The 26064-nt window shown below is 39.4% G+C and overlaps 1 protein-coding gene across 1 annotated transcript; it reads right to left on the bottom strand.

Annotated features, from left to right (window-relative positions):
* Positions 1-398: 398 nt before the first annotated feature.
* On the bottom strand, positions 399-25938 carry LOC139723913 (DNA-directed RNA polymerase I subunit RPA2-like). The gene is made up of 23 exons (XM_071635118.1): positions 25848-25938; positions 25147-25287; positions 23697-23795; positions 22724-22819; positions 22187-22263; positions 21406-21606; positions 20444-20561; positions 19195-19279; positions 17595-17701; positions 16717-16852; positions 16384-16457; positions 15487-15693; positions 14064-14270; positions 13020-13124; positions 11680-11856; positions 10370-10511; positions 9630-9726; positions 6893-7034; positions 4688-4844; positions 3833-3958; positions 3243-3370; positions 2387-2551; positions 399-953 (listed from the first exon to the last, which is right to left on the bottom strand). The coding sequence occupies exons 1-23, from the start codon at positions 25884-25886 to the stop codon at positions 714-716; spliced, it is 3066 nt and encodes a 1021-aa protein (XP_071491219.1). The 5' UTR covers positions 25887-25938; the 3' UTR covers positions 399-713.
* Between the last annotated feature and the right edge of the window lie 126 nt (positions 25939-26064).

Genomic DNA, 26064 nt, shown 5'->3' with positions numbered 1-26064 from the left:
GATTATCAGATTAAAATGAAATTAAGCATACCTTATTAACACATTCTGTCCATAATTAATGCCAACTTTCAAAGCAGTAGCACTATCCTTTCAAAAGTTATTAGAGTTGAAAGTGAAGAGTGTGGACAAGGTTTTTCAGAAATGAAAAAGGGACTCTAAATCACACTATTCTACCAAAAATGTTCGAGATAAACTGCTAAAAAACACACTTTCCTGCCCGTTTTATTGTACCAAATTTTAGCATAATGTAACAAAAGACCCGCTCTTTCAGAAAATATGAAAAAGTCAAGTTCGGCTAGGTGACCCATTTCACTTATTTTTCAGTCCTCACGCAAAATCAGTGTGTGCGACTTTATGTTCGTTTTGAGGTGCACGGTCACATTTCATACCCCAGGTAACTTTTTCTGTTCTGTTCTCTAAGCTTGGCAGATGGCAAAAAACATCAATATACTGATGAATGATTTCACGACACATGCTTGGGATATTCTCAAGGTAACCTAGGTGTTCATGGCACTGAATGTGGCTATGGGGCCATGGAAAACACATTTTCGTGGTCAGAAATTGTTTCCATGACAACCACTGGAGAAACTGCATCACTTCATGCTCCAGTCATCTTAGAGGTGACACTGTGCCCAACGACTTGGTTCTGGAACACACTGGCATGATCTCCTTCGCTGACATATATTTCTGAGGGCATTGTTTGTTAGGGTGTATCATTTCACGCCCAAGGTAACCTTGATGTTCATGGCACTGAGTTCGGCCACAAGGTACTGGAAGACGTAGGGCACAGTGACCGGCTCGATGTGGTCCGAGGAATCACAGGTGGCGCAGACCCACTTCCTGTGGCCACTGGTCAGAAGGTCCTGGAGGTCTGGCTTCTCGTCGCGAGTCTTCTGGCTCTGCTTCTCCAGGTGGATCCCTAGGAGCATGCCACACTTGGTGCACACCCGTGTCTGGGGAGGTCAGAGATCAAAGGTCAAATATCTGAGGTCACAATATTCTGCAGGCATTGTACAGAATATTTCGGTAAAAAGGAGTACAAACTCCATTTGAATAGCATCTACACACAGAACCAAACTGCTGCATGTAATGCTTTTACAGAAAGGTCTTACTATTGATAGTGATGGACTAATCACTGAGAAGAAAATGAATGTTAACAATGGTCCACCATTCAGAAGAATTTTTTTTTTCTTTTTTAATATCTAAGTAACTTGGGAAGGTTGGTTATGAAATGTTTAGAGACAGTTTAGTATAGTTTGTGTTGCATCAATGATATGCCAATGCTGTCAACATTCATCCACCAAAATCAGGGAGATTTAACCCTAACTAGGCCGGGCTATTTAGGTAGATGATAGAGCCCGGGGGGGGGGGGGGGGGGGGGGGGGGCCTCCCAGGCCCCCCCTCCGGATCTCGGCCGTCGACCGCGCGATCGCGACGAAAATTGGCACGCACATGGCCTATGATGTAATCTAAAGTACCATGAAGTTAATTTTTTCAAAAATTATCATTTACACTAAATTATGCTAATTTATACATAATGATGCATGAAATCAGACAATTTGGTATAAATCACTAAATAAAGCTCAAAACAGGCACATTTTTTTTTTTCAGAAAAAATTTCCTAAGTATTTTATTGTTTTTTGAATTTCTTATGTATATCTGTGTTTTTTCGACTTTATGTTTTTTCATTGTTTTTTCGATAAAATTTGTCTGTGACATTGTTCCGAACAAGAAAATGCATTATTAATTGATTTTAATAAATAAAACCCCAAAATAATCATGCTTTTACGAAATTTGCCTGTAAACACAGTTTGCATTGAAATTGTACACAAATTCACGTTTTTGAGCAATTTTTGGTCTGACATGGACGTGCATATTTATGTGCAACTTCGGAACCGCGCACCCGGGCATCGCAAATTTGGTGTCAAAAGATGCGGGAGACTCGAAAGAAAATAGTCATGAAACGTCGCGGCGATAGCTTCTCGCGATAGCGATACATCGCGCGAAAACTAATTCCCAAATCAGGGAGATTTTGAAATTCCACAGCAGAATCAGAAAGACTTGGCATCTCTGCATTGCTTTTTCCCCTTCAATTAATTAAGCCCCTATGTTCCACCTTAGCCAAGAGTATCAGAAAAATCCTTCCAAGTTGATTTCCTTCCAGAAGAAATGACTTGGTGAAATAACAAGCTCATTTTTATAGCATGATATGGCAAAGAGGCAACTCCTATTGGAAAAAAACAAAACATGCTTATGTTCACTAAAAAGTACTTCAACATTTTTGTTCTAAAACAAAACAATGCATTTGCATGTTTTCTTTCAAACATCAGGGAGCAAAACTGTTCCACAGGTGAGGATCTGACACGAATGATGCAGTGATACCTACCAGGCTCTTGTCTGAGCAGTTGAGAAGTCTGTCCTGGAGGAGAAACGACGTACCATGGGCCAGGAGAGAGTCCCTCTCCATCTCACCAAACCTGATGCCTCCAGCCCTCTTCCTCCCTTTCACTGGCTGGTGGGTCAGGATATCCACCGGTCCTGTCGACCTCACCTGGGAGGTTGACAAATACATAATATGAATTAATCCTTCAAGTATAACAAAGAGACCTTGTGGTGACCTTAGATATTGTCAGAGGCACAGATAAACACAATGGGAGCCAAACACAAAAGTCAGAGATTAAACCTCACTTCCTTCACCACCTGCTGTCCCTTCAACACTGATAGAGATTTAACCCTGTTGTACTAATGAATTGTACTGTGTAATGAACCATATTAGGGCACAATTACCCCCATGGACATTTATCACCACCCCCCCCCCCCCCCCCCCCACCCCAACCCGGCTAAATAATGGTTGAATTGTGATAGGGTTTGTGTAAAGATTAGGGTTGGGGACTGTGGGTTAGGGTTAGGATTAGGCTCAGGATTGTGAATAAGGTTAGGAACAGGGGAAGGGTCTTGGGTAATTGTCCAGGGGGTAATTGTCCTAGAACTAGAATGAACAATCATGGTGTGGGAGACAAAGGAAAAGGTGCTGGCCCAGTGAAGGCCAAAATGACCCTGTGGTTGTACCTAGGAGGATCCTAGAGAGACCATAAAAACAGAGACCAGCAATAGATCCTGTGATTACCTTCCAGTATGAGTTATATATAATTTCTGATCAGTCATAACATCAACTAAAGTTGTGAATAATCTGCAGATTGGCATTGGTCAGTCAATCCAGCCTCCTTTGCAGGCCCATTTACCTGAAATTTGTCGGACACCATGTGCCTGAGCCTCTGGTAGTACACTACGCCAATGAAAATGTCTGCCTCAAGCTCCACACCCGATGTACCACTGTACATCCGCTCTGTTCCATAGTAGTTGTATCCTCCTAAAACATGCAGAAAATTTGTATACAAACTTCAGGTCAAGAAGCAATGCACCATTTTTCCATTCAATCCCCCCACCCAAAAATTACTCAAAACACCACCACCTAAACAAACCTTGACCGTAATGAAAATTAACTATCCACTCAAAAACAACAATATGTAACAGTCTTACACAAATAATGATAATAATGATAATGCAGTGCTTTCACAGCCAATATCACTGTCACTGATTGCATCTTCATGTGCTTTAGGGACAAAAACAAAAACAAAACAAAACAAAACAAAACTGACCAGCCACACCAGGAAAGTAAAGATTACTTCACGTTTCACATGTTTCTTCTATTTCAAAGCCGATCTACCTTGTACAAACTACAAAGCAAAGTGGCAGATATGCTCAGTGACATTGGAAGGCATATGTGTCTGCCATGTCTGCCCTCAACACTTTCAAACTGGTATATACCTACCTGCTGTTAGAAGCTTGCCAAAGTAGTCCACTGCAGGCTTGTCCTCAGAGAATGTGAATGGTGTTGCGTCATGACACAGACCATGGAGGGCGCCAGATTTTCCTGCCATGCTCTCGATCATCATACCTGCACAGTATTACAAATCAAGTACTAGTAATCTCCTGTTTCAGTGCAAGCTACTAGCGCTAATACTGGAGCAAAAAGTATTTTAAGTACAACTCATTTTCCTTCCTATTAGAATAAAAGATCTTGTGATACTCGCATGCAGCATAAGCACTGTATGAGTAAAATACAGTCTGAGTCGAACTTTGTCATAACAAGGCTGGGTAGAGCGAGATTCCTGATTTCAACAAGGTGTAATTTTGCAGGTTGCATTCCACTTTACAATAAATATACTCTTCTGTATTTATCCCTGATGAAAATGAGATACTCAATGAAAAGAGGAAATTTCAGTGCTCCCAAACAGCTCATTGTAACAAGGTTCCCCAAGTGCCGTATATAAAGAGAGTCTGGCCAACTCGGTTTCTGGCTTATGTGTCTTGAAGCCTGTGATTGGTCAAAAGCCGGTCCCATGATCTACAGGCACCATGTCGTTACTGAAGTGCACTCATACGCAGTGCCCATTGTTAACTACCCCTTATTTGGCTTGGTTATTTTGTTACGTCTGAGCGTACACGCTAACCCTGTAACGCGTAATATGCGCGGTAACGACATGGCGTCCAAATTAGCAGTTGGCCAGACTCTCTTTATATACGGCACTGGGTTCCCCTATACAGGGGTGTGAGAGTACTTGCTGCCTGTATTTGAGATCTGTTACAATAGAAAAAGTGCAGAGTAACTGCATCAGTGACTTGCCTATGGTCATACGGGAGGGGAAACCGTGTGGGTTGAAGATGATGTCCGGCGTCATGCCACTCTCAGTGAAGGGCATGTCTTCCTGCGGCCATCGCTGGCTGCAGATCCCCTTCTGGCCGTGGCGACTGGAAAACTTGTCTCCTATGATGGGATTCCTCTGCAAGGACAAATCAAAACAAGAGGTCCTATGAAACCATTCCCCAGGACAGCCATTCATTCAGTACAATATCCCTGTAGCAGTTCCATGATAACCATCCACACTCTTATCTCATTCTGTCCCAACGACTGTGAAGGTGGACATCTTAATGCAGGCAAATCTTTGTGTAAAGCAGGGTAAGATAAACTTCACATTTTCTTGTTTTCTGAGGAATCAAAATACTAAATACAGTAAACCTCGGATAAGTCGACGTCGAGTGAGTCGAAAATCACTTAACTCGAAGCAAAATAAAAAGTCCCGATTTTTCCCTATGTATTTTCTCGAAGAAATATTTGGATAAGCCGAAGTACGAGAGTCGAATTTCGGATGTGTCGAAGTAAAACATTCAGTCCCTTTTGTACAAAATACACGTAGTTTACATCACTTGAGCCGAAGAGGATTTGTCTGGCATTCTCATTACATTTAGAGGAGAACAAACCAAAAAAAAATTGGCATGTCGCAGAACGTCGAACCCTGACTTGCTGCAGGTAAGCATGCACACTCGCCGTACCGCTTCGCACGCATGTCGAATACATACACATGTATACATGTATGCACACAGCACATCGATCCATACTTTATCCATACACACAGCACATCCATACTTTATCCATGTCAAGCCAGAACTCCTTGGTCAACCAATCGCTGCTTTAATATTTTAGTAACAGGCCAAGTGGGCGGAGCTTGTTTGTGCGTGCCCGGCTGGCTGTATAGTTTTGTTCAATGGAGGTGGGATGGGCCTGGGAGAGTGTTTGTCTCGGGGTAGGTTGACAGAGATGGCTACCTATGTTGCACCATAGACATAGCACATGCACATTAGCGCAGACATTCTCAGAACTACGTTTAACTACTAGTATTGATACAAGTTCCATGTTCAATTTAGAACAAAATAATAACATTATCTTCAAGAACAGACAAATTTGAATGCAAACACACACACACACACACACACATGCATGCAAATGTACTATAACACATGTACATATTAAACTGTGAGTCGAAAAAAAAATCGACTCTCGCGAGAGTCGAAGTTCACTTAAGTCGACGCATTTTTGTCAGTCCCGAGAACTTCGACTCGTGCGAGGTTTACTGTAGTATTAGTATTACATATAGCAAGTACAACCTACAAATATTTGTTTGCATTTATTTTTGCACTTGTTTCTGGTCATGGCAAAAATTTCCTCTTTTACAGTACCCCACTATATTTCATGCCCATAAAGGAGCTGTTTGTCTGTTTGTTTGTTTTTGTTCTGGTTATGGGTATCAAAGCAGATTCTGTAAGCCTAGGGTATAGAATGTAGACTGTCACAATACACTCAGCCCTGGAATCATTTTCTCACTGGAATTACATCAAAGTGCATCACATCTTCATTATTGCAAACTGCCACAGCCACAATGGAAATCTACACTAGCTTCCTGCTTCCTTGCTGACACTGAAGCAGCCATCAGTGTCTGTACATAAAAAGAAAACATGATTTTTTTTTTTTTTTTTTTTTTTTTTTGGGGGGGGGGTCTTTTCAGACCTTTCTGCCAGTCAGGGCTCTTGTTCCCTATATCCTACAAATGTCTAAGCCAATTAAATGATTATAATCTTGTGTTACCTGATTTCCTTTTTCAGCAAGGTCCTGTACTCAAACTACATTAAGCAAATATGGTACTCAATGTGGTAAAGGTGAATGTATAAATGCACGCATCAGAGACTTTGTTATACAATGCTTCTGTTTATGCAAATAATGAAAACAAATTAACTTGTTTCTATCTATATACTCAGTTACTGCCTGTTTTACAGTGAGTTCAATCATACACTGAATGAACAGGATCTCATTCATTTAGGGTAACATATATGACTCATGATCATTTGCAAAGAAAAAAAGCACCACACAAGAAACTGACATATCATGTTTTTTGTAACATTCCCGGACAATGCATTAGTTTATCAAACCCTGTCACTAGTTCATCTAAGAAAAAGAAAGGGTGCAGACCGAGGAAAAGAAGGTTGGCCATCTCACCTGTATCCTGAGCTGTATGAAGGCTTTTTGACAAACTTGGTTACCAAGGTCATTTCCGGTCAGTTTGATGTGGTCAACCACAGCCACTTCTGACCCACGGTACCTCTCAACAAATGTCTGGTTGGAGTCTGTCTTGATGTAACTACAGATGTGCAACAAAACATCACATTTCGTTCAAAACAAAATGCAATGCCGAAAACCAGGCTCCAGTCCTTGTAATTATTTCCAAGCAACTGTGATGCCTTATCTTGATGCCATGTACATTGCACAAATATTCTTGCACATTTTGTCTCTAAACCCCACTGGCTTCAGTCAATATCAAGATGCAGTGCTTATAGCAACACAATATTCACAGTAACTTTGTTTCATCAGACTTGTTCACAGGAGGTACAATGTATACATTCAAATATTTCCCACTTTTGACATGTGCCACATTTCCACACGTTAAAAAAAAAAGTTCACTACATAAGGGACAAGTCCACCTTCATATACAATGTACATGTGAATTGAGTGAATGCAGCAATACTAATAGAACACATCAGTGAAAGTTTGGGGAAAATCGGACAATCCGTTCAAAAGTTATGAATTTTAAAGTATCTGCGCAGTCACCGCTGGATGAGAAGACTACTACAGTATATGACGTCACATGCGTAGAACGACATAAGGAAAATATAAAGAGAATTTCACAAGATTTTACTTTTTGCAATAAGTGCACATTTTCTCGACTTGTCACTGAATCAATGTACACACATTTGTACAAGTATGCTAAGGGTAATATTATTCCCCCTGCCTTCTGAAAGTAGGAAGTCGAGGGTTCTTTTATTATGCGAGAAAAGTGAAAATATGCTGAATTTTCTTTATATTGTTGTACACATGTGACGTCACAAGTTCTAGTAGTCTTCTCATCCAGCAATGACTGAGCAGAAACTTAAACTAGACATATCGCTACGGCTACTGATATGCCTCCGCCATAATGCATGGTTCTCCTAATAGGTCTATAGTACAATGTCTTGACAATGTGTGATGACAGTTTCACACAACTGGCAAAATATTAAAAGGACAGGTTTGACACAAATTTGCTGAATGTTCACTTTCCTAGAACTAGGTTCAATTGGATGAATGATTAAAATGTCAGAGTGCAGGTATTTGGGGAACTGATGATTTTTACTTGACTTTTGACCCTTTTATAAGTTTATGCATTGAGTAATTTTCAAGGTATTGAGGAAAAGTATAATTTCAGTATCAAATGGGAAAATAGCATTATCTAAACCTGGCCTTTGACCTTTGACCTCACAGTTCCAAAGAGAATCACTGTTAGGTTGAACATGCATAAATATGTAAGTTTCATGATGATACCTGGAGTTACTTTCGAGATATGGAGAAAAAAGTGCAATTTAGCACTTTCACTTGACCTTTGACCTTTGACCTTTTGGCAAGAAACTTCCCCAAAAATATATATTGGGTAATACATGCCATACATCAAGTTTAAAAAAAAACAAACCTTCAGGCATATTGCATTCTAAGGAAAGTAGTGATATTTTGAGGAGTTGACCTTGACCTTTGACCCCTGACCTTTGACCCACGACCCCAACTTCCCTAGATAATCACTGCCCATCAGTACAAGCATATATACCAAGTTCCATGAAGATACCTTGAACCATTTGCGAGATATGGAGAAAAAAATGAAATTTCAATTTTTTTTTCACAAAATAACCTGTGACCTTTGACCTTTGACCCTGTGACCCTAAAATCCACACAAAGTATTATCCCCCAAGGATATACCCTCATACCAAGTTTGATGTAAAACAACCACACGGTTCTTGAGATATCGACAAAAACAAAACGGGACGGACGGACGTACGGACGGACGTACGGACGGACGTACGGACGTACGGACGTACGGACGTACGGACGGACGGACGGACGGACGACCCGAAAACATAATGCCTCCGGCCACTTCGTTGCGGAGGCATAAAAATTCCTAACTTTTTAATGGACTGTCCGATTTTCCTCAAAATCTCACTGATGTGTTCTAGTAATATTGCTGTATTTACTCAATCCACATGTCTATGAAGGTGAACTTGTCCTTTAAGTTCAAAAGACAATCGAAACATCCATGGTTGTTAAAAGACTACACATAGTGCATGGCCTGGATATACAGTATGTCCCAAAAAGAATTACAATCAGATTTTCGAATTGATAACACCCAATATGAATGACCTGTCCAAATGCTACTTCAGGGTCTTAGAATATAACATCTTAGCTCTATTTTACAGAAAACCCCATTCAATTTGGTTAAGCGGTCACAGAGAAATGTAGATTGTTGTATTCAAAGCATGTCATGAGTCTGATTCTACCAATTTTAGCACTTCGATGCTCTTGTGTGTGAATACAATAGACAGAACTTGGAGGGAAGAGATTCCTGATATCCTCTACAAAATTCCTCATTTCTCTTTGACCACTGAAGCAAATCGAATGGGGTTTTCTGTAAGAAATGAGTTATGGTTTCATACCTGAATTTGCATTTAGATTGATTCAATGTTTTTAAAGATATCATTGCGGAGGGTCCCGCCGTAATTTTTTTTGAACATACGGTATAATCACACATGATCAAAGTGCCTTGTCTTAACAGCACACAGCCCCTTATTCACATTACATCCAGTGAAAAAAAAAATACAAGAACAAAAATAAAGGAATAAAAGATTGACATAAAAATGAGGGATATAGAGAAACTTACGCATAAAAGGGGTCTCCCTGTTGTAAAACTGTCCCTACTGGAGGGAAGCCATCTTGGTCCAGCTGACCTTTCACCCTTGGGTCATCCACATTGCACCCTACATGGTCCAGGGCAAATGAAACAATCTAATCTGCATAACTTTCTTTACAAGGGTAATTGCTGTAGAAGTACATTGTACAGATAGCTACTCTAAGGAAGCTTGACTGGATCTTCCCCTCACCTTTATTTCTTAAAGCATACAACAAACACCCATCACTTTTTTTTTCTTCCTTTTCTAGTGAAAAGAGAGAGAGCAAGCTCATACTCAGAGCTGCCGGGCAAGAAAAAAAAAAAACATTCTGCAAACCCGATAATTATACAAGACCCTATCCACTACTGCTTTTGTAAGTGTCATTTTCAAAGTTCTGCCAGGATGAACATACACCATCAGTGTATTCCGGTTCTGATTATTTACCCATGCACATCATCTATTGAGCTTCATATTAGATTGTTAATTCTGACCAAAATATGATGACATTTCAACACATGGATCTCTTGTCATCCTGATCAATAGCATAACCCTACTTTGAAAGACTGCTCTGGTTTACTTGACAAATTGTTTTGTATACATTGTCAAGGATATGAGTACAACAATGTTACTTTGGACTAATGGTAATCCTATTTACTGTTTCATAATTATTGATTTCATTAATAATATAATTTTAATAACAAAAGTGACCTGGATCTGAGACTAGCCTCACCAAAGACTGCTGGGACGGCACTGCGTTTATCACCAGTCTTCTGCTTCAGGTCAATCTCCTCTGTTTTGTAGATGGAGGCGTGTGCAAATCCCCTCTCCAGCCCCGCCTTGTTGATGATCATAGCATCTTCCATGTCATATCCCTGGTAGAAAGAAAGCATCATGGAGGAGAGTCCATCACTCTATCACTCACAAAACGTCTTCTAATTCCCTTTGTTCTGTCAATCGACTAATTATCTGTTCCGTTTCTATCTCCAAATACAACTATCACTTTTTCCAAATTCATGAAATACTTTCGTTGAAATGTTTTCATTGGAACTGATTGACAAAATGCCCTACATTGACGTAAATAAGCACTGAATTGAGAGCAGTGTTTCAGTAGTAGCCATGATAAAAGAAATCATGGGCGTACATATTCACGCAGGATTCGAATCTACAACCTCCTGATCTCCGGACAGGCGTCATCTTGTAGATTCGAATCCTCGAGAATGTATGCCCATGATTTCGCCTATTATGGCTACTACTAAAACACTGATCAATTAAGTGCTTATTTATGTCGATGTAGGACAATTTGTCAATGAATCGCAACTATCACTAGTAATATCTTTCCACTTTCCTGTCTTTTATACATTTATTTTCTCTGTTCCTCTAAGTACACATTTATGTATCCTCATGTAAGCATGCATGAATCGAGTAAAGATTTTACTTTCTAAATCAGGGCCTAACATTAACTTTTGCTATCACTTAACTTTTCATATTTTAAATTGCCCAACAAAAGAGAGTGCTTGCCCAGACTTAGCACAAATGCATTAACTGATTTCAAGAATTTCTGATTTGTCTATTGAAGTGAAAATCTTAGGTGACTGATTGGGCAAGTAACATTTAACATTTCTATATTTTCACTCGCCCGACATACGATTTGATTTGCCACAGGCAAGTGCTTCTGTCTAAATATTAAATGTCCAAACAGGTGATACCGAAACAGAATCACACAGCTAAGACTGCCATGTAAAAGCAGTTGGGTGGTAATGCCTGCATAGAACATTGTGTAGAAACTGATCTTGAATCATCAATGACACAGAACTAGAATTGGCACTGGAGTAACAGTACTCGCTATGCTATTTGATACAGCTGGATTGGAAACAGTGGACATTAAATCTACAAACAAACGTGTATCAAGTCAAAGAGACATCTAACACAGCGATGCAACAAGTGAAAACACAGCGATGCAACAAGTGAAAACACAGCCAGGATATGTAAAGAAAGTTATGTTACAAGGGGACTAAGACATGCTCGCGGCATTGAACTTACAGTGTAAGAAATGACAGCTACAACAGCATTGGTGCCCAGAGGGAAGTTATCAAACTCGTACTTGTCGTACGTGTGCGGTCTGACAACTGGTGCCTGGGGTGTCTGCAGCTTGTACATCTTGTGGTCGGCTCGGAAGGGGAGAGTGTGAGAAGGAAATCCCATGGTTTGCTTCCCCATCTGATGGGAAATGCGAAGGTCAAAGAAGAATGGATACATGCCAAATGATTGTGCACTTAAGGGTCATTTTTCATGAACTATTTGTTATCATAAACATATCATGAATGACTTCAGTTTCGGTGAAGTGAACATCACAAACAAATCACATGTAGTAGTCTTGAAATTATACATGATGCTGCCAGAGAAACAAGGAAAAGTAGAAATTACGCGGTGCGTAATGTCCCTGCCGGAAGTAGCATTTTGTAGCAAAATGTACAATATAGGTCAAAAATCAAGGTCAAAGGTCAAAGAAGTCAATGGTAAAAATTCTGTGTACAAGTTTTGAAGTCCTCACCTAGTGCCATCACATAAAGCAAACGGAATCGAAATCGGGTTAGAAATGGCGAAGAAGTAGCATTTTGTAGCAAAATGTACAATATAGGTCAAAGGTCAAGGTCAAAGGTCCAACTGAAATTCTGTGTAGAAGTTTCAAAAAGCAAACAGAATCAAAATTGGCTCATAAATGACAGAGAAGTAGCAAATTGAAGATTTTGATCACACACGGACACACACATGGACGGACACACAAACGGACACACGGACACACACACGTACGGAGCCCGTTTCATAGTCCCCTGCTCGAACTCGTTCGGCGGGACAAAAAGCAACTGTTAGATCAAGATGTACTCACAGGGTGTCAGCTGAACACACTTTATAGAGTAAGTTTTCATGAAACTGACATGAAGCAAGAAACAGTAACTCCCTACCTTCAGTCTGAAATGATTGAAAAGTACAATTTCACTATTTTTTCACCCCTTTTCAGATTTATCTAACATTTGAGCTTATGATAGCAACTGTCTCACTGCTTAGCTGGTACCAAAAAAATCAGTACTTATCATGCTGACACTATGTATACTGTGGTAAAGAGAATACATTCATTTAACCCATCCCCTGCCCCCAACTTTGTTCATTACCTAAAATAGACTCTGTACAAAACCGTCTGACTCTGGCTGACATTGGACTTCACAGTTTCAAGTTGCGCTCTGAGAATTTGCAGGAATTGCTCGCATTCAGTTCTGTGGATGTTTCAGAGAAAATTTCAGTCCAAGTGAGTACAAGTATGTTTGCCATTTGCCAGGTAGTTTTATTTGTTGGTTAGTTACTTAGCCTGCTCTGATCCCTACCTGGCACTGATACATGTTTCTTGGACTCTGGTTGAAGTCGGAGAATGGAGTCAGGCTTGCTGCGATACTGAGAATGCTGCCCTCGCCCAGCTCTAGATGGGTAGTCTGTAACAACAAAATTAGTAATATCATAAGCAAACATTTCATACAAACAAAGTGATGATATGAGTGCACAAGTCTTATAAAAACAGAAGACATTTTCTGGGTTAATTTGCTTCTTCCTAGGGAGAAATGAACTTCAAATTACATTACCCTATTGATTATCAAATTCTATCAAATTAACTACTGACATACAAAAATAGCAAAATACTTCATGTGGTGACATTAAGCATAGTTTGACAGTACAATAACAGAATTTGAAGGTGGAGCAAATAAATCATAAATTACAATACAACTTAGTTTATAAACTTGAAATTGCTTTGATAACAACCACAACAATATCAGATAGGAACAATCACAGCCCTAGCACTTTGGGTATAATCATCGGGTATAGACACAATCATAAAGTACTGTTTTTGAAGTCATCATAAAAACTCATATCCTGTTTTTAACAGACCTTTTCAAACCAGAACAACAATGACAACATTCAGACAACACCTGGACAATCTTTACTTTTTCTAATCCTGCCTATTAAGACACTCCATGCAGAGTTTTAAAAGGATGTCATTTCGGTGATTTAAAGTTGCGAGCAAAGCCGACCAGGGCCCTGTTTAACAAAACTTGTTATCAGTGACAAGTTGTTATAGTTGTTACAAGCTACTGAAATCCTTGCACCTGATTGCTGAGAGCAAATTTGTCACAGAAAAGTGGCAGTTGTCACTGATAACAAGTTTTATGAAACGGGGCCCTGGAGAAGGTTTTTCGGAGTGTGTCTGCCACGACAATCCCTCTTGCTCTCACCTGTGGTTTTATAGCCCAAATGACAAGTTACCCTGTGTTTGTTCTCTAGATGGTCTCTGGACTAGGTCTGTTAAAACAGGGCTTCAAATAGATAGGAATGAAGAAAAAACAGAACAGGTAGGAAAAGAGAAATGGGGAACAAACACAGACCTTCTCATGTGCCTCAGAGGGAGTGACTGCTATGTCCATGTAGACCTGCTCAAAGGTGCCGATCATCTCTGTCGTTTTGAGGGCCAGGTTTCGAACCGGTCTCATGAGTCGTGCTGGTGTAGTGAAGATGTAGAGACCCGGGTACTGTCCCCCCAATTTGCCATTGGACTGGACCAAGACTATCTCAGTGGTTGATGACACCTGTTAGTTCAAGATGCAAAGAGAGTTTACGATCAACTTTATTCCCTTCCCATTCTATTGCATCCATACATTTTCTTTCTGACGGTGATGAATAGAAAAATCATCTCTAGGGCAGGTTTCTTCAGTGAATAGAATGAAAAGAGAATATGGATGGCAGATAAAACAGATGTGAGCAGAATACTACATAGGACATGGCAAATCTTTTATGGGAAGAAAAAAAGGTACATGTGTAGAGGAAAGGAGAAAAGAGATAGAAAGCCTATGGTAAGAAGAGACTAGACAAGGAAAACTCAAAGTAGAGTGGCCCATGGAAATTCATGATTGCTGGACAATCAAAACACAAGAAAACAAAAGATAACTGGAAAAGTACTCAAAGAGTGCAGACCTCCACCAAGTAGCCCATTTCCACCCATATTGTGATTTCCATACTCAAAAAAAAAAAAAAAAAAAAAAAATCCTGGATCCCGACAGTGATACGGATCACCACCTGAATTTAAGCACTTGTTCATGCTGTCAAACCCCCGTTTGAGACGAGACCCCACTGGCAAACGAAGCTGATGTGGTGCTATACCCCCTAACAAGTCCTCATTTGAGAGGTGGGAGGATATGTATTTGCCCATTGCAAAATAACTTTCTACTCAGGCGTGGCAAACCTGGAGGTCAAGCCAGGGTTTAATGACTGCAACAGCTGTCATATTACGTAAGAGCATGATAAGGATATCTGCCTGTGGCAGACCATTCAAAGTGAACTCAATTTTCTCTATTCTATCTAAAGTTTTAAATGTTATATTCTATTGAGAAATTCTATAGTCATCCGTTTTGAATTTCAAACGAAAAAATTTGACCCATAAATAACGAAAATACAGGAATAAGAAGGAGAGCATTGTAGAAGTTTGTCGACACACACACGCACCATGGAGCTACATAGCCCATGCCAAAACCAAAACAATCTCCTCCTCTTGCGGGTCCCCCCCCCCCCCCCCCCCCCCCCCTTGGCGGTGACTGATGCTTAGATTAGGCCAGGGTCAAGAAACAGGTGTTTTACATCTTTGGTTTTTAAGTCCTTGATTGCCAAGATATGCACTGGCATTGTCTACAGGGGTGTAGCTTCTTTAAACGAGAAATTTGCCTCATGCCTTGCATTTTTATTAAGTTTTTCTCAAAATCTAATCCAGATCTGTTCATCCTCTTCCAAATTCCAGACTCCAGCCCTTACCCCATTCTCCTCCTTGACCTTGAGGGTCTTCATCCTGGATGTCACCTGAGCAGCGATGTCGTGGGGCAGGTAACCAAGGACACGCCCATCTAGCACAACCACATAGCACTCTGACGGCCTGCAGGGAAGGGGGCCGTCCAGAGGGGTCATGCCGAGGTCATAGAGGGCACGGGCTACTGGTACCACCATTGGCTGGGTGTTCACAACCTTGGCAAAGAGAGCATAAAGGTTGTATTTATGGACAAATTGATTCGAGAGTTGCTGGAGTGTAACATATCAAGACTAGACCCTTCAGTATGCTGTACTTCACTATAACTGCTAGGAGTGGTGATAAAACCTTGATCCCTTAGACTGTTCTTCCTTCTGTCTTTAAGTGTGTACCCTCATAAATAACAATTGATATTTAAAAAAAGAAAAAGAAAAGAGAAATGAGTTCACATCAAGACTGCCACAAATAGTGCACAACAAACTGTCTTCCATCAATGTGAGTGGTAAGAAACAGGGCAAACTTGCATGAGAAGTTTCTGTTCGAAATAATATTGTTAGCTGTCTTCATAGTCATAAAAGACTTCGCATGGTAATCAATGCAAACTGTACAAGTCGGCCGTAAGGCAAAAAGTTCCAAATAAGGTTAGGGAAAAGAAAGCATAACACTGGCAGAGGTTTCAGCGCTACTAGGCAAAACATAAAAATCACAAACTATGGACCGCATAGAGCCTCATGGGGTACTTAATACAGTAGCTCAAATTGTCATCAGCTTGTGTAATTTACATCCATGAAAAATAACAGTAAAAGACACACAGCGTATCTACTTAGTGTATTTCCAGTGATGTTTTAACTTTATCTTCAAGAATATTTATTGAAAATATACTCTCGATTTTGCAGGAAGGCACATACTTGGCATGATGCAGTGAGATGGTTCATCAATCCACATGGAGCTCCATCAGGAGTGTGAACTGGACACAAGAAACCTGCAAGGGTGAAAAATTGCAAGCTTCAAATCAGCAAACACTTCATAAAAGTCATCAAACACGACATATGAAATGATCCAGGGATTACCTCAAAGCGGTGCGATGGCATACTTTGACAAAATTCATGCATACGTATGGCCCTGTAGAGGGTGAAACAATTCCACAGGAGTTGAAAAGATGGTAAGTGTTTTTTTGGTTTTTTTTTTCATTGATGGCAAGTACCCCTCGGGGAAAGTGAACATCATACCATGAGACTCACCCCAAGCCTCTGGCAGCAGCTTCCTCACAGACGTCGTGCGCATCTCTGCAAAGAAGGCACCCCTGTGGATGCATCGGAAGTGGGAGAGGAACCGCATGAAGTTCAGCTTGTCTGCCACCACCGTCATCCCTGAGGCCTGCAAATATCAAAGAATATAAGAAGATGAAGTCATGATGTCATGCTCCTCACAACCAATCAGATTCTCATTTTGTCCTTACTAAATTAGCAACTCTGCAATTTACTCCGTATCTTTCATTGGAGAATCAATAGATGGGGTACTGGATGAATTCAGAGAAGCTACAAGATATCAGAAAAAAAAAAAAAAATTCAGTGAACATTGTTCATATGCTACACAGATTTTGTAAAAAAAGAAATATCAAAAGAAAAAAAAATCAAAATATTTGGCAATTCGATAGAGAAACATTGTCCTAATTATTCTAAACTGTGTTGCTTATTCAATTCAGGAATTATATATTGGGCAATTTAGAGGTTACTGATCACACACTTCCCTATGTCTGGCCAAGTTGAGTGGGATTCTAAAACACTCCCACCACTCCCCCCCCCCCCCCCCCCCCACAAAAAAAAAAAATATATATATATATCAAAATAAATAAACAAACAAAGAAACTTCTTGGTGGCTGCTATATGAGTTTCACAAAGCTACTAAAGTGATACAATGCATCACTGCAATGCAAGATTGACAAGATTATTTCACTCCAATCCATAAACAGTTACTGACAGATCAGGAATCAATGCATGGAGTGAAAGTTAAACGAAAGATCTAATGATCAATGTGTCAACTTTAGTATCAAATACCTACATAGATGAACTGTTGAGGGGTGGGAAGGGAAGTGTAAGAGGAGGCACACGGCACAAACCTGCATCAGACCGAGTCCCGTCTTTGAAGCAACGTTTCCCGTGGCAATGAGGTATTCCATCTTTCTGGTCAAATCCCCAGCATTTCTGACAGCCATGCTCACAGAGGCTTTGTATAGAATGACAAAATACATTGGTAATCTTGAAGTACAGTGCACTCCCTTTACAACGAACACGGTTATAACGAAATTTCGTTATAACGAAGTAAAACTTCTGGTCCCAAAATTATCGGCATTAATGTCTATGGTACAAAATTCGCTTATAACGAACACGGTTATAGCGAAATTTTCGTTACAACGAAGTCTTTTCCGAGCCCCATGGACAAAGAAAAACAAAAGAAATGTGCTCCGTTATAATGAAATGCGGATCGCTTTCGAAAATTCGTAGCGGAACAAGCATGGGCGAATGCTTTCCATCACGGTGTGTTCGCTCCGTGTGTCACGCACAGTTTCCGTCAATTTTATGCTCTCTTTGATGTAATATCCAAATGAACAGTGTACCATCCCATTTCACATATCTGCACAGTGTAAGATGAGTATTCAACAAACAGGATATGATATATGCGTGGTTTCCTTGTTTTTGTTATATATTGTATTTGTTCGGTTATAACGAAATTTCGTTATAACGAAAGAAAACTGCCGGTCCCCAGCATTTCGTTATAACGGGAGTGCACTGTACTCAACATCTTATATCTTTTAACACCCTCCTTTTTTTCTCCTTTAAAAAGAATGCTTTCAGTACCTGTGTTTATGTGTTGCAGTGTACATAAGTATGCTATCAATGCTATAAAAAAAATGAATATGAAATTTAAAATGCACTCTTAACCCTAATCAGGATGGGGGGGGCGGAATCCGCCCCCCCTCTACGTTTCGCGCAATATCTTCGCAACGCGATAAGCTCGCGCCGCGATGTTTCATGACTTTTTTCTTTCAAGTATCGCGCAACTTTTGAGACCCAAATTGTTGCGCCTGCGCGTACCGTTTTGATGCGACGCCCGTTCGAAAAAAATTTGTCAACCCCAAAATTGCTCCAAAACGTGATTTTGTGTACAAATCCAATGCAAATTGTGTTTTTTCAATTAATTCACATAAAAATTCATATCTTCACTTAGAATGACCAAAATTAATTCATTTTGGCATAGTAATGCTTCAAAAAATGTCTGTGACAAATTTTGGCCAAAAAACAAACAAAAACAAAAGGTCAAAAAACAGAGAAATACATAAGAAATTCAAAAAACAATAAAATACATAAATTAATTTTGATACAGATTTTTTTTTATCCCACGTCTCAGAAGAATGATACAAGAAACATTTTTAAAAAGAAATTAGCTTAATTGGAGCATTGATAAGTGATTTAGAGCCCAAAACTGATTTTACGCATAAATTACAATAATTAATTAATATAAAATATAAGAAACATTTTTCGGAGAAAGCAACCATACATTTTGATAGAATACGTTGCGGGTGTCGCGTGTGCCGATTTTCGGCGCGATCGCGCGTTCCATAGGCAAGATCTGAAGGGGGGGGCGGAATCCCCCCCCCCCCCCCCTGATTAGGGTTAAATCAATGATTGATATATTTTTCAAATACTATGTGGCTTTACCTTCACTGAAAACAAATCTGTGGGCATCCTTTGCTTTTTTCTCCAGAATGAAGCGAAGGTTGAGGAGCCAGCTCTCCAGTTTTTCCTGTAATAGAGTCACAGTGTCCAGAAATATGAATACCGATCAGAGATTTGAATCTACAGAGGAATCCACACAGTTGAGGGATGATTTGAAATCACTAATCAATGCACATGGCAGCTTAAAAATAGACACAAACAAAAATCAGACCAGCTTCTAGACCAATAAAATGCAGAAAGGGAATTTAGAGGGCTTCAGTCTTTATATAGCATTTTGCATATAGAATAAATTATGTCAAATCACTCATAGTTGTAGAAACTTTACGCGACAAAAACAAGGCATAGAATATGGGTTACGCCCTTCCTTCCACAATTCTCTCAGAACCCTTGATGCCCACAAAAGAGATTATTCTTGTTTGTGAACAAAGAATGGACAGTTTGGTAATCAACCTGGGCGAAAGCAGTCAAGTGGTACATGCTTCCCCTTTCCACGGTCAACTACATGTGCCATTGAACAATTCACAAAATTGATCGGTCTTAAGATATGAATAGCAGTGGGTTGATTGTCTCAGAAACTCTTTTGTTAGACACAATAAGGGCACCCCAATGGGATCAGCGAAAGTAAATCTAGTCAGCTCAGCCTTGATTGCAAATCTTCATATGAGTTTTACAACAAAACAGCGCAACACTATGTTTGAAAAGATAAATTAGACAAAAATACACGCAGTTTAGATTCAGAACAAGAAGACCGGATATTGATAGAAGAAACTCTAATCTTTCGATCAAAGTAATTTTTCTGCTCAGCATAACATAAATTAACATAAATTTAGGCCACAAAATGCAGACACTCTTGTGTACATTTTGGGAATCAGGGGGGTGTTTCACAAAGAATTGAAGTCAAACTTAAAAGTTAAGATCGACTTGAAATTATGGTAGGCTGTGTGTGACTTCAATAATACATGCATTCTAACTTTCATAATGAAAATTTTGGAGACTTTTCAATGCAGGTATTAATTTACAAAAAGTAAAGCGATAAGGTTTTTTTTTTGGTCAATTTGATAACAATTCGAAGTGGATTCTGAAAGCATTAGAAAAAACTAAAGAGAAACCAATGGCATACCATAATTTTAAGTCAATCTTAACTTTTAAGTTTGACTTAAATTCTTTGTGAAACGCTCCCCTGATATACCAGGTTCCCATAAGGAATGGGTTAATTTGAGAGAAGACTAACCTTTAGCACCATGAGATAGAGATGACCAGCCAACAGGACTTCCTGGTTCATTGGACTGTCTGCATTCTCTGCTGCACACTCCCCTTGGGTGAAGGCAAACAACTTTCTGGTCATGAATCTGTTGGCGAGAAGAAGAAGTATCGGTCATCACAAGTGACCAATGAGAAACCACTGAAAGACTTATTCTCTTCAAGAGGCTAGAGTAAATCAGCATCTCATGCAACCAGCACTGCAGCAGCGAACAACCTCACTACTTCAAACCATTTGTTTTCATAAAATCAGGCATGGGGTACAAATCTAGCACAAATCTTACTGTAGCTTTGCTACTTCTGCTAATAGAAAGTCCATCATATTCCCAACCTTATCAGAGAAAAAGAAGGTTAAACAAAGCTGGTTACAGCAGTACTACCGCTTCACACCTTTCTGTGGTAAGAATACTGTCAGGAGTGTTCCGTGACTCATGTGGCAGTAATTTCTTTATTTCTCAAGACGGTATAAAGCAGAGATGTGACTGCAGAGTGTGAGCACGGCTTCAACTTTGAAAGTACCAAAATAATCAGTTATTCTTTGATACATTGAAAGGTCTATCTCAAAGCCAGGAAAGGAGGCAAAGTCTCACATGAACTTCCATTTAGAGTGATTACACAAATCTACTCACTGAATAATATCAACAGATGTCTGTCTAAACCTCTGAATGAAATACCCTAACATACATGCAAAGGAGGCCATCTTTTCGAGTCGAACAAAAGGCTGCCAGCATTCATATATCAAAATCAAGGCGGTTCTATGGAGCAATCCAGATAATACGTGTACATCACACGCATCTCAGTAGAAAAAGAAAATCTGAAATTATTGAGGGTAATCCATTCACTAGTCAGATATGAAGCAATATTGTTATTCTTATTTTTTTCTCTGAGCTGTATATTCAATTTGGAAGACCTGTTGGCTCTAGATCTGCTTACGTGAGGACGTTGAACTTGTCCTGGTTGGAGGTGAGGTGGACACAGATGCACTGCTGCAGTAGGAATTTGGCCACCTGCTCCTCACTGTACCACAGAGGCAGGTAGAGCTTGACCCGAAAGAGCTGGCCGATGTACTGAAGGGCAGCCTGCTGGGTGGATAGGTTCAGGGTCTGAATGTGCCGGAGCATTCCTGTCACACACCTGGACAGGCAGGGAGGGAAAAGATTATTCCTTATGACTGAATCAGGGAATGAATCAACTACTACAAATCTCTAATCGTCGAACTGACATTATTGTGTACAAACAAGTAAAAGTTTCTGTAATGTTTGTGTATGGTTATGTAAACACAGGGATGTCAACCTTTTATCAAAAATAGCATTTCAATATTTTGAGGCCTGAAATATTATATTTTTGTTGGAAAAACAGTATTTTTTCATGTAACCTGCAGTATTTTGGCAAAAAAAGTACAACATATCTACATGTAATTCTTTCAGTTTGAAAATAGGGGAGGAAAAAACAAAATCTGCACATGAAATCTCCTTATTAATGTTTGCCATACTGAGGACTGTCAAACATCTACTGCCATACAAGACATGCCATTATTTCTGAACCTGCATCTTCAAACTTGAAAAGACTGGCAACAAAATTACACATAAACACAAACATAAACACAAACACAAACACAAACACAAACACAAACACAAACACAAACACAAACACAAACACATTCAAATACAAACACAGGTGTATAAAAACCACATGACAAAATCTCATCACCTACCCAATAAGAAAGGTGTCATCTTCTTTCCCCCTAACGAGCTCATCATACACATGCTGATCAGAAGTATCAATGAGTGCCTGATGTGTGAATACAAGACAAACAAACACAAACTTGTAAAGTGAAGAATTATTTATAAACCAGCACAAGCTCATAACATTTACTCAACACAAACTCTTTTCCCTAAACAGTACTGTAATGGCAGAAAAAAAGAAGAAGAAATGAATATCACTACTTTTATAATAAAAATGATGAAATGGTGCATCATCATTATGAATCATAAATTCATCTCAGGTATTTTATGATAATCGATCCAATACTGATAACTTTATATAATTTGATATCATTCCTTAATTTTGTGCAAATGATGAATGATTTTCATTTGAACAATTTTAATTTATGTTTTTTTTTATTCTTTTAAAAATTGATACATTGTTGGATGTATGGATGTATGTTGTTGGATTGTTGGATGCCACACCACGGAAAAGGGAGTGAGGGTAGTCTTGGCTCAATACTGGTTACACAGTGCATGGGTATTACCTTTAGAATGAGCATCAGAGGTATGAAGAACATCTGCCTGTTGAAGGAGAAACTCATGACAATGTTCCCTGTCGTGAGGTAGTGAAGGGTGATGTTCTGTCAGGAGAAGAGTGGAGATGGAAAGCTGAGTTAAAGTGCAGTTCAATGTCATGTTCTAATTCATTTCAATATTACAACAAAGTAAAAAATAAACAAAACAGAATGGTATAAGTTTCATCAAAATCTGACTTAAAGGAAATGTTACCCAACATTATGTGGATTGAGTAAATGTTATATAATATCAGTAGGACACATCAGTGAATACTGAAAAAAAAAATATCTGACAATCCATTCAAAAGTTATGATTTTATTCAAAGTTTGGAAGCGCAATTGCAGGATGACAAGACTACAACAGTTTGTGATGTCACTGAATGACAACATGAAGAAAATGTATTAGGGAATTCTACATCATTTTTTTTTTCTTTTTTCAATGAGAAGTAAACATTTCCTCAACTTGTTATTGACATAATCATGCTAAGGGCAATATTATTCCCCAAGCTCTCTGACAGAGGTACATCAAGTGATTTTTCATTACATTATCTGAAGTTTTAATGTGTTTTTTTTTCCTACATTGTGGTCACAAACACATATCCAAATAAAGCTAGGTGATAGTCAAAGAGGCATCATGCATAATCATTGGTTTGCACTCAAACTCTATCTTTAAACAATTGTGTTTTTGGTCATGATCACAAAGCTATTGAAGACTGTCCATGCAAAGAACAAAGTAATTTCTGCTTTTAATAGTTTTGAAGCACATAAAAAAATTTGTTGCAAATAATACAAGTTTTCATTTTTGATGTCATGTCAAATAAGAAACTTATGGTGCAGAATTGTCTGAAGGTTTCCATGAGACATTTTTTTTTTTTAAAGTTCATATTTGTGGTTGCTACAACCATCACTGTAATGTGCTACACTCAGCAGACCTGAGACTTACGGCTATTGATTGATCGTTCCGGACACATCTCATGGACACACCAAACTCAGTGAACGCTTTTCCTCTTGTCTTCCATCTCGGTCGATTGATGGCCATTGGCTGAGGAAGGAAATACCATGCATGGAGAGACCATACAACATTTTTTTCAAACAGGTGTAAAACATACCGGACCTATGAAACACTTGTATCATTGCTCAGTGTATGTATTTCTTACCTGTTGGGTTTTCACTATGCATTTAGGGTGAAATTGGGCAATTCATGCATATTGATATCAAATGTCACACCACTTTGGGAGCCATAGAGCAGGAAATACAAAATGCAATTACTGAACTGAAAAAAAGACAGAGAAAAACATAAAACATTCAAACAATGACATTAAACTTGATGTAATCACTAAACCAGTACCCAGGTAGTATAAAGCATTTTACATCTTAACTAGAAAAGCACTCTGAGAGCGCAGACCTCCGCCAAGCATGCAGCCCATTTCCACCCGCACTAATCTTGTTCTTCCACAGAGATCAGTGATTTCCACCCATACGTACCTACAGCATTGTGTGCTGAAAGCCGCCAGATTTCCCAATATAGAAGCCTTTGTTACGTCATAAACCCTCAGCTGCACAGCGCGCCTCACCCTAGCAGAAACTAGAGCACGCGCTTTAATGCGCGCATGCAAACCTCAAATACGCACAGCCTGAACTCCCAAGTTCATTGACCCTACCTGCCAAAATATCAAAAATCCTTCATAAATTCCCCAAAAATTTTCGGATCACAACTAAAAGTTAATCGTTTGTTACTTGAGTCATTCTCAACCTTTCCTGCAAGTTTCATCCCAATCCGTTCACTACTTTTTGAGTTATTTTGCACATGGACAAACGAACTAACTAACTAACTAACTAACAAACAAACCAACGGTATTTGGCAGAGGTAACAAAGGTGATCTGCAGCACTTTTATAAAGGATGACATTCCATCACTGAACTTTATCAATGCCAAACACAAGTGGCCAAAATGCTCATTGGGCTCAGTTATCAAAATCAATCTCAGCATGCCGTAGAAGCAAATAAAGAGAAAAGGAGGATATAATCTTAACATAGATTTTTAAACTACAGTGTATGATAACGATAATCCCCATTTAAAGAATTCAAAGTGAGAAAATGTATCAAATCCCTTACAAAGTATGCTCTCACTGGGAGAGGAAATGGATTTTGATAGTACACATTACATGATAATGTATAGTCTTGCTTTCTGCAGGGACACAGCGAAAGATCTATCACATTCGATATCATATTAGATACAATCATTGCCTTTGATACAGAGTTTACAATACTTTAGTAATCCCTATGAGTCATGAGTCACCCATTCAAAGCTGGCCATGAGACACACAGTGATACCTCATGGGTATTAACTATGACCTCTGACCCTTGACAATCTGACATCCATCAATCACTCACAAAGTTCCTCCTTGGCATGATGAGCATCCTGATGACTCTCTCGATGCCATTAGTGATGAAGTAGCCACCCATCTCAGTACTGTCCTCTCTCCGCTTGATGAGTTCACTGGGGGAGAGGTTGTGCAGGTTACAGTTCTTGCACTGATGGAGACAAGAAATACAATGGTATGGCACAAAAATCATGAATTGTTATCAAGCACACAAAAAAAGGGGTAAGGAATGCAGATATCACCAACCATTCTTTCTTGTTTCCTCTTTCCCCTCTTCTTCTACTCTTTGTACTTGTACTTCCTCCACTCATCCTATAACTCACTAGTACTATTACTACTATAGGCATTCCTCAACCCCTTCCATACTGAATTCTGAAATCCCCATCGACTTACTACACAGGCTCCCAGGTTCCCATAGGGAATGGGTTAATAGAATACTTCTACTACTACTGTTGTTAACAACTACATATAGTGGCAATTTAGCAATACAAAAGTGACTATGACGATGATGAAGATGATAGTCACTGTTATCAGTACTATCAACATTTATAGTAGTTATTTCAATGATTTATTATCTTTCAGCTCTGAACTTCTGACAACAAGAAATACAGTGGACTAGTGTGATTATTTGTTTGTCTCCTCAAATAACAAATATAGAAAATCTTCATGATACAACAACTGAAGTAATACACATATACTGGACAAACTCACCTTCACCATAAGTGGTATGGAGCCCAGGCCAACTTGCATTGCACCGCTCTCCCCTTTACTACTGTGCCAGCTCAGCCTGGTCTGAATGGGAGCTTGGTATGTGATGCCTCTTTGACGACACTACAACATCCAATGAAAAAAAGCAATACTGTAAAACACAATATTTTCGCGGCATGAAATTTTCGCGACTTGGAGCCGACGGCCTTTTTTTGCGGCA

Source organism: Diadema antillarum, unplaced genomic scaffold (assembly GCF_040938485.1).
Source record: "Diadema antillarum isolate AM-2024a unplaced genomic scaffold, OU_Dant_1.0 scf00000202, whole genome shotgun sequence".
In the NCBI taxonomy this organism is placed as follows: domain Eukaryota; kingdom Metazoa; phylum Echinodermata; class Echinoidea; order Diadematoida; family Diadematidae; genus Diadema; species Diadema antillarum.
This window is presented reverse-complemented; position numbering and strand designations above follow the sequence as displayed.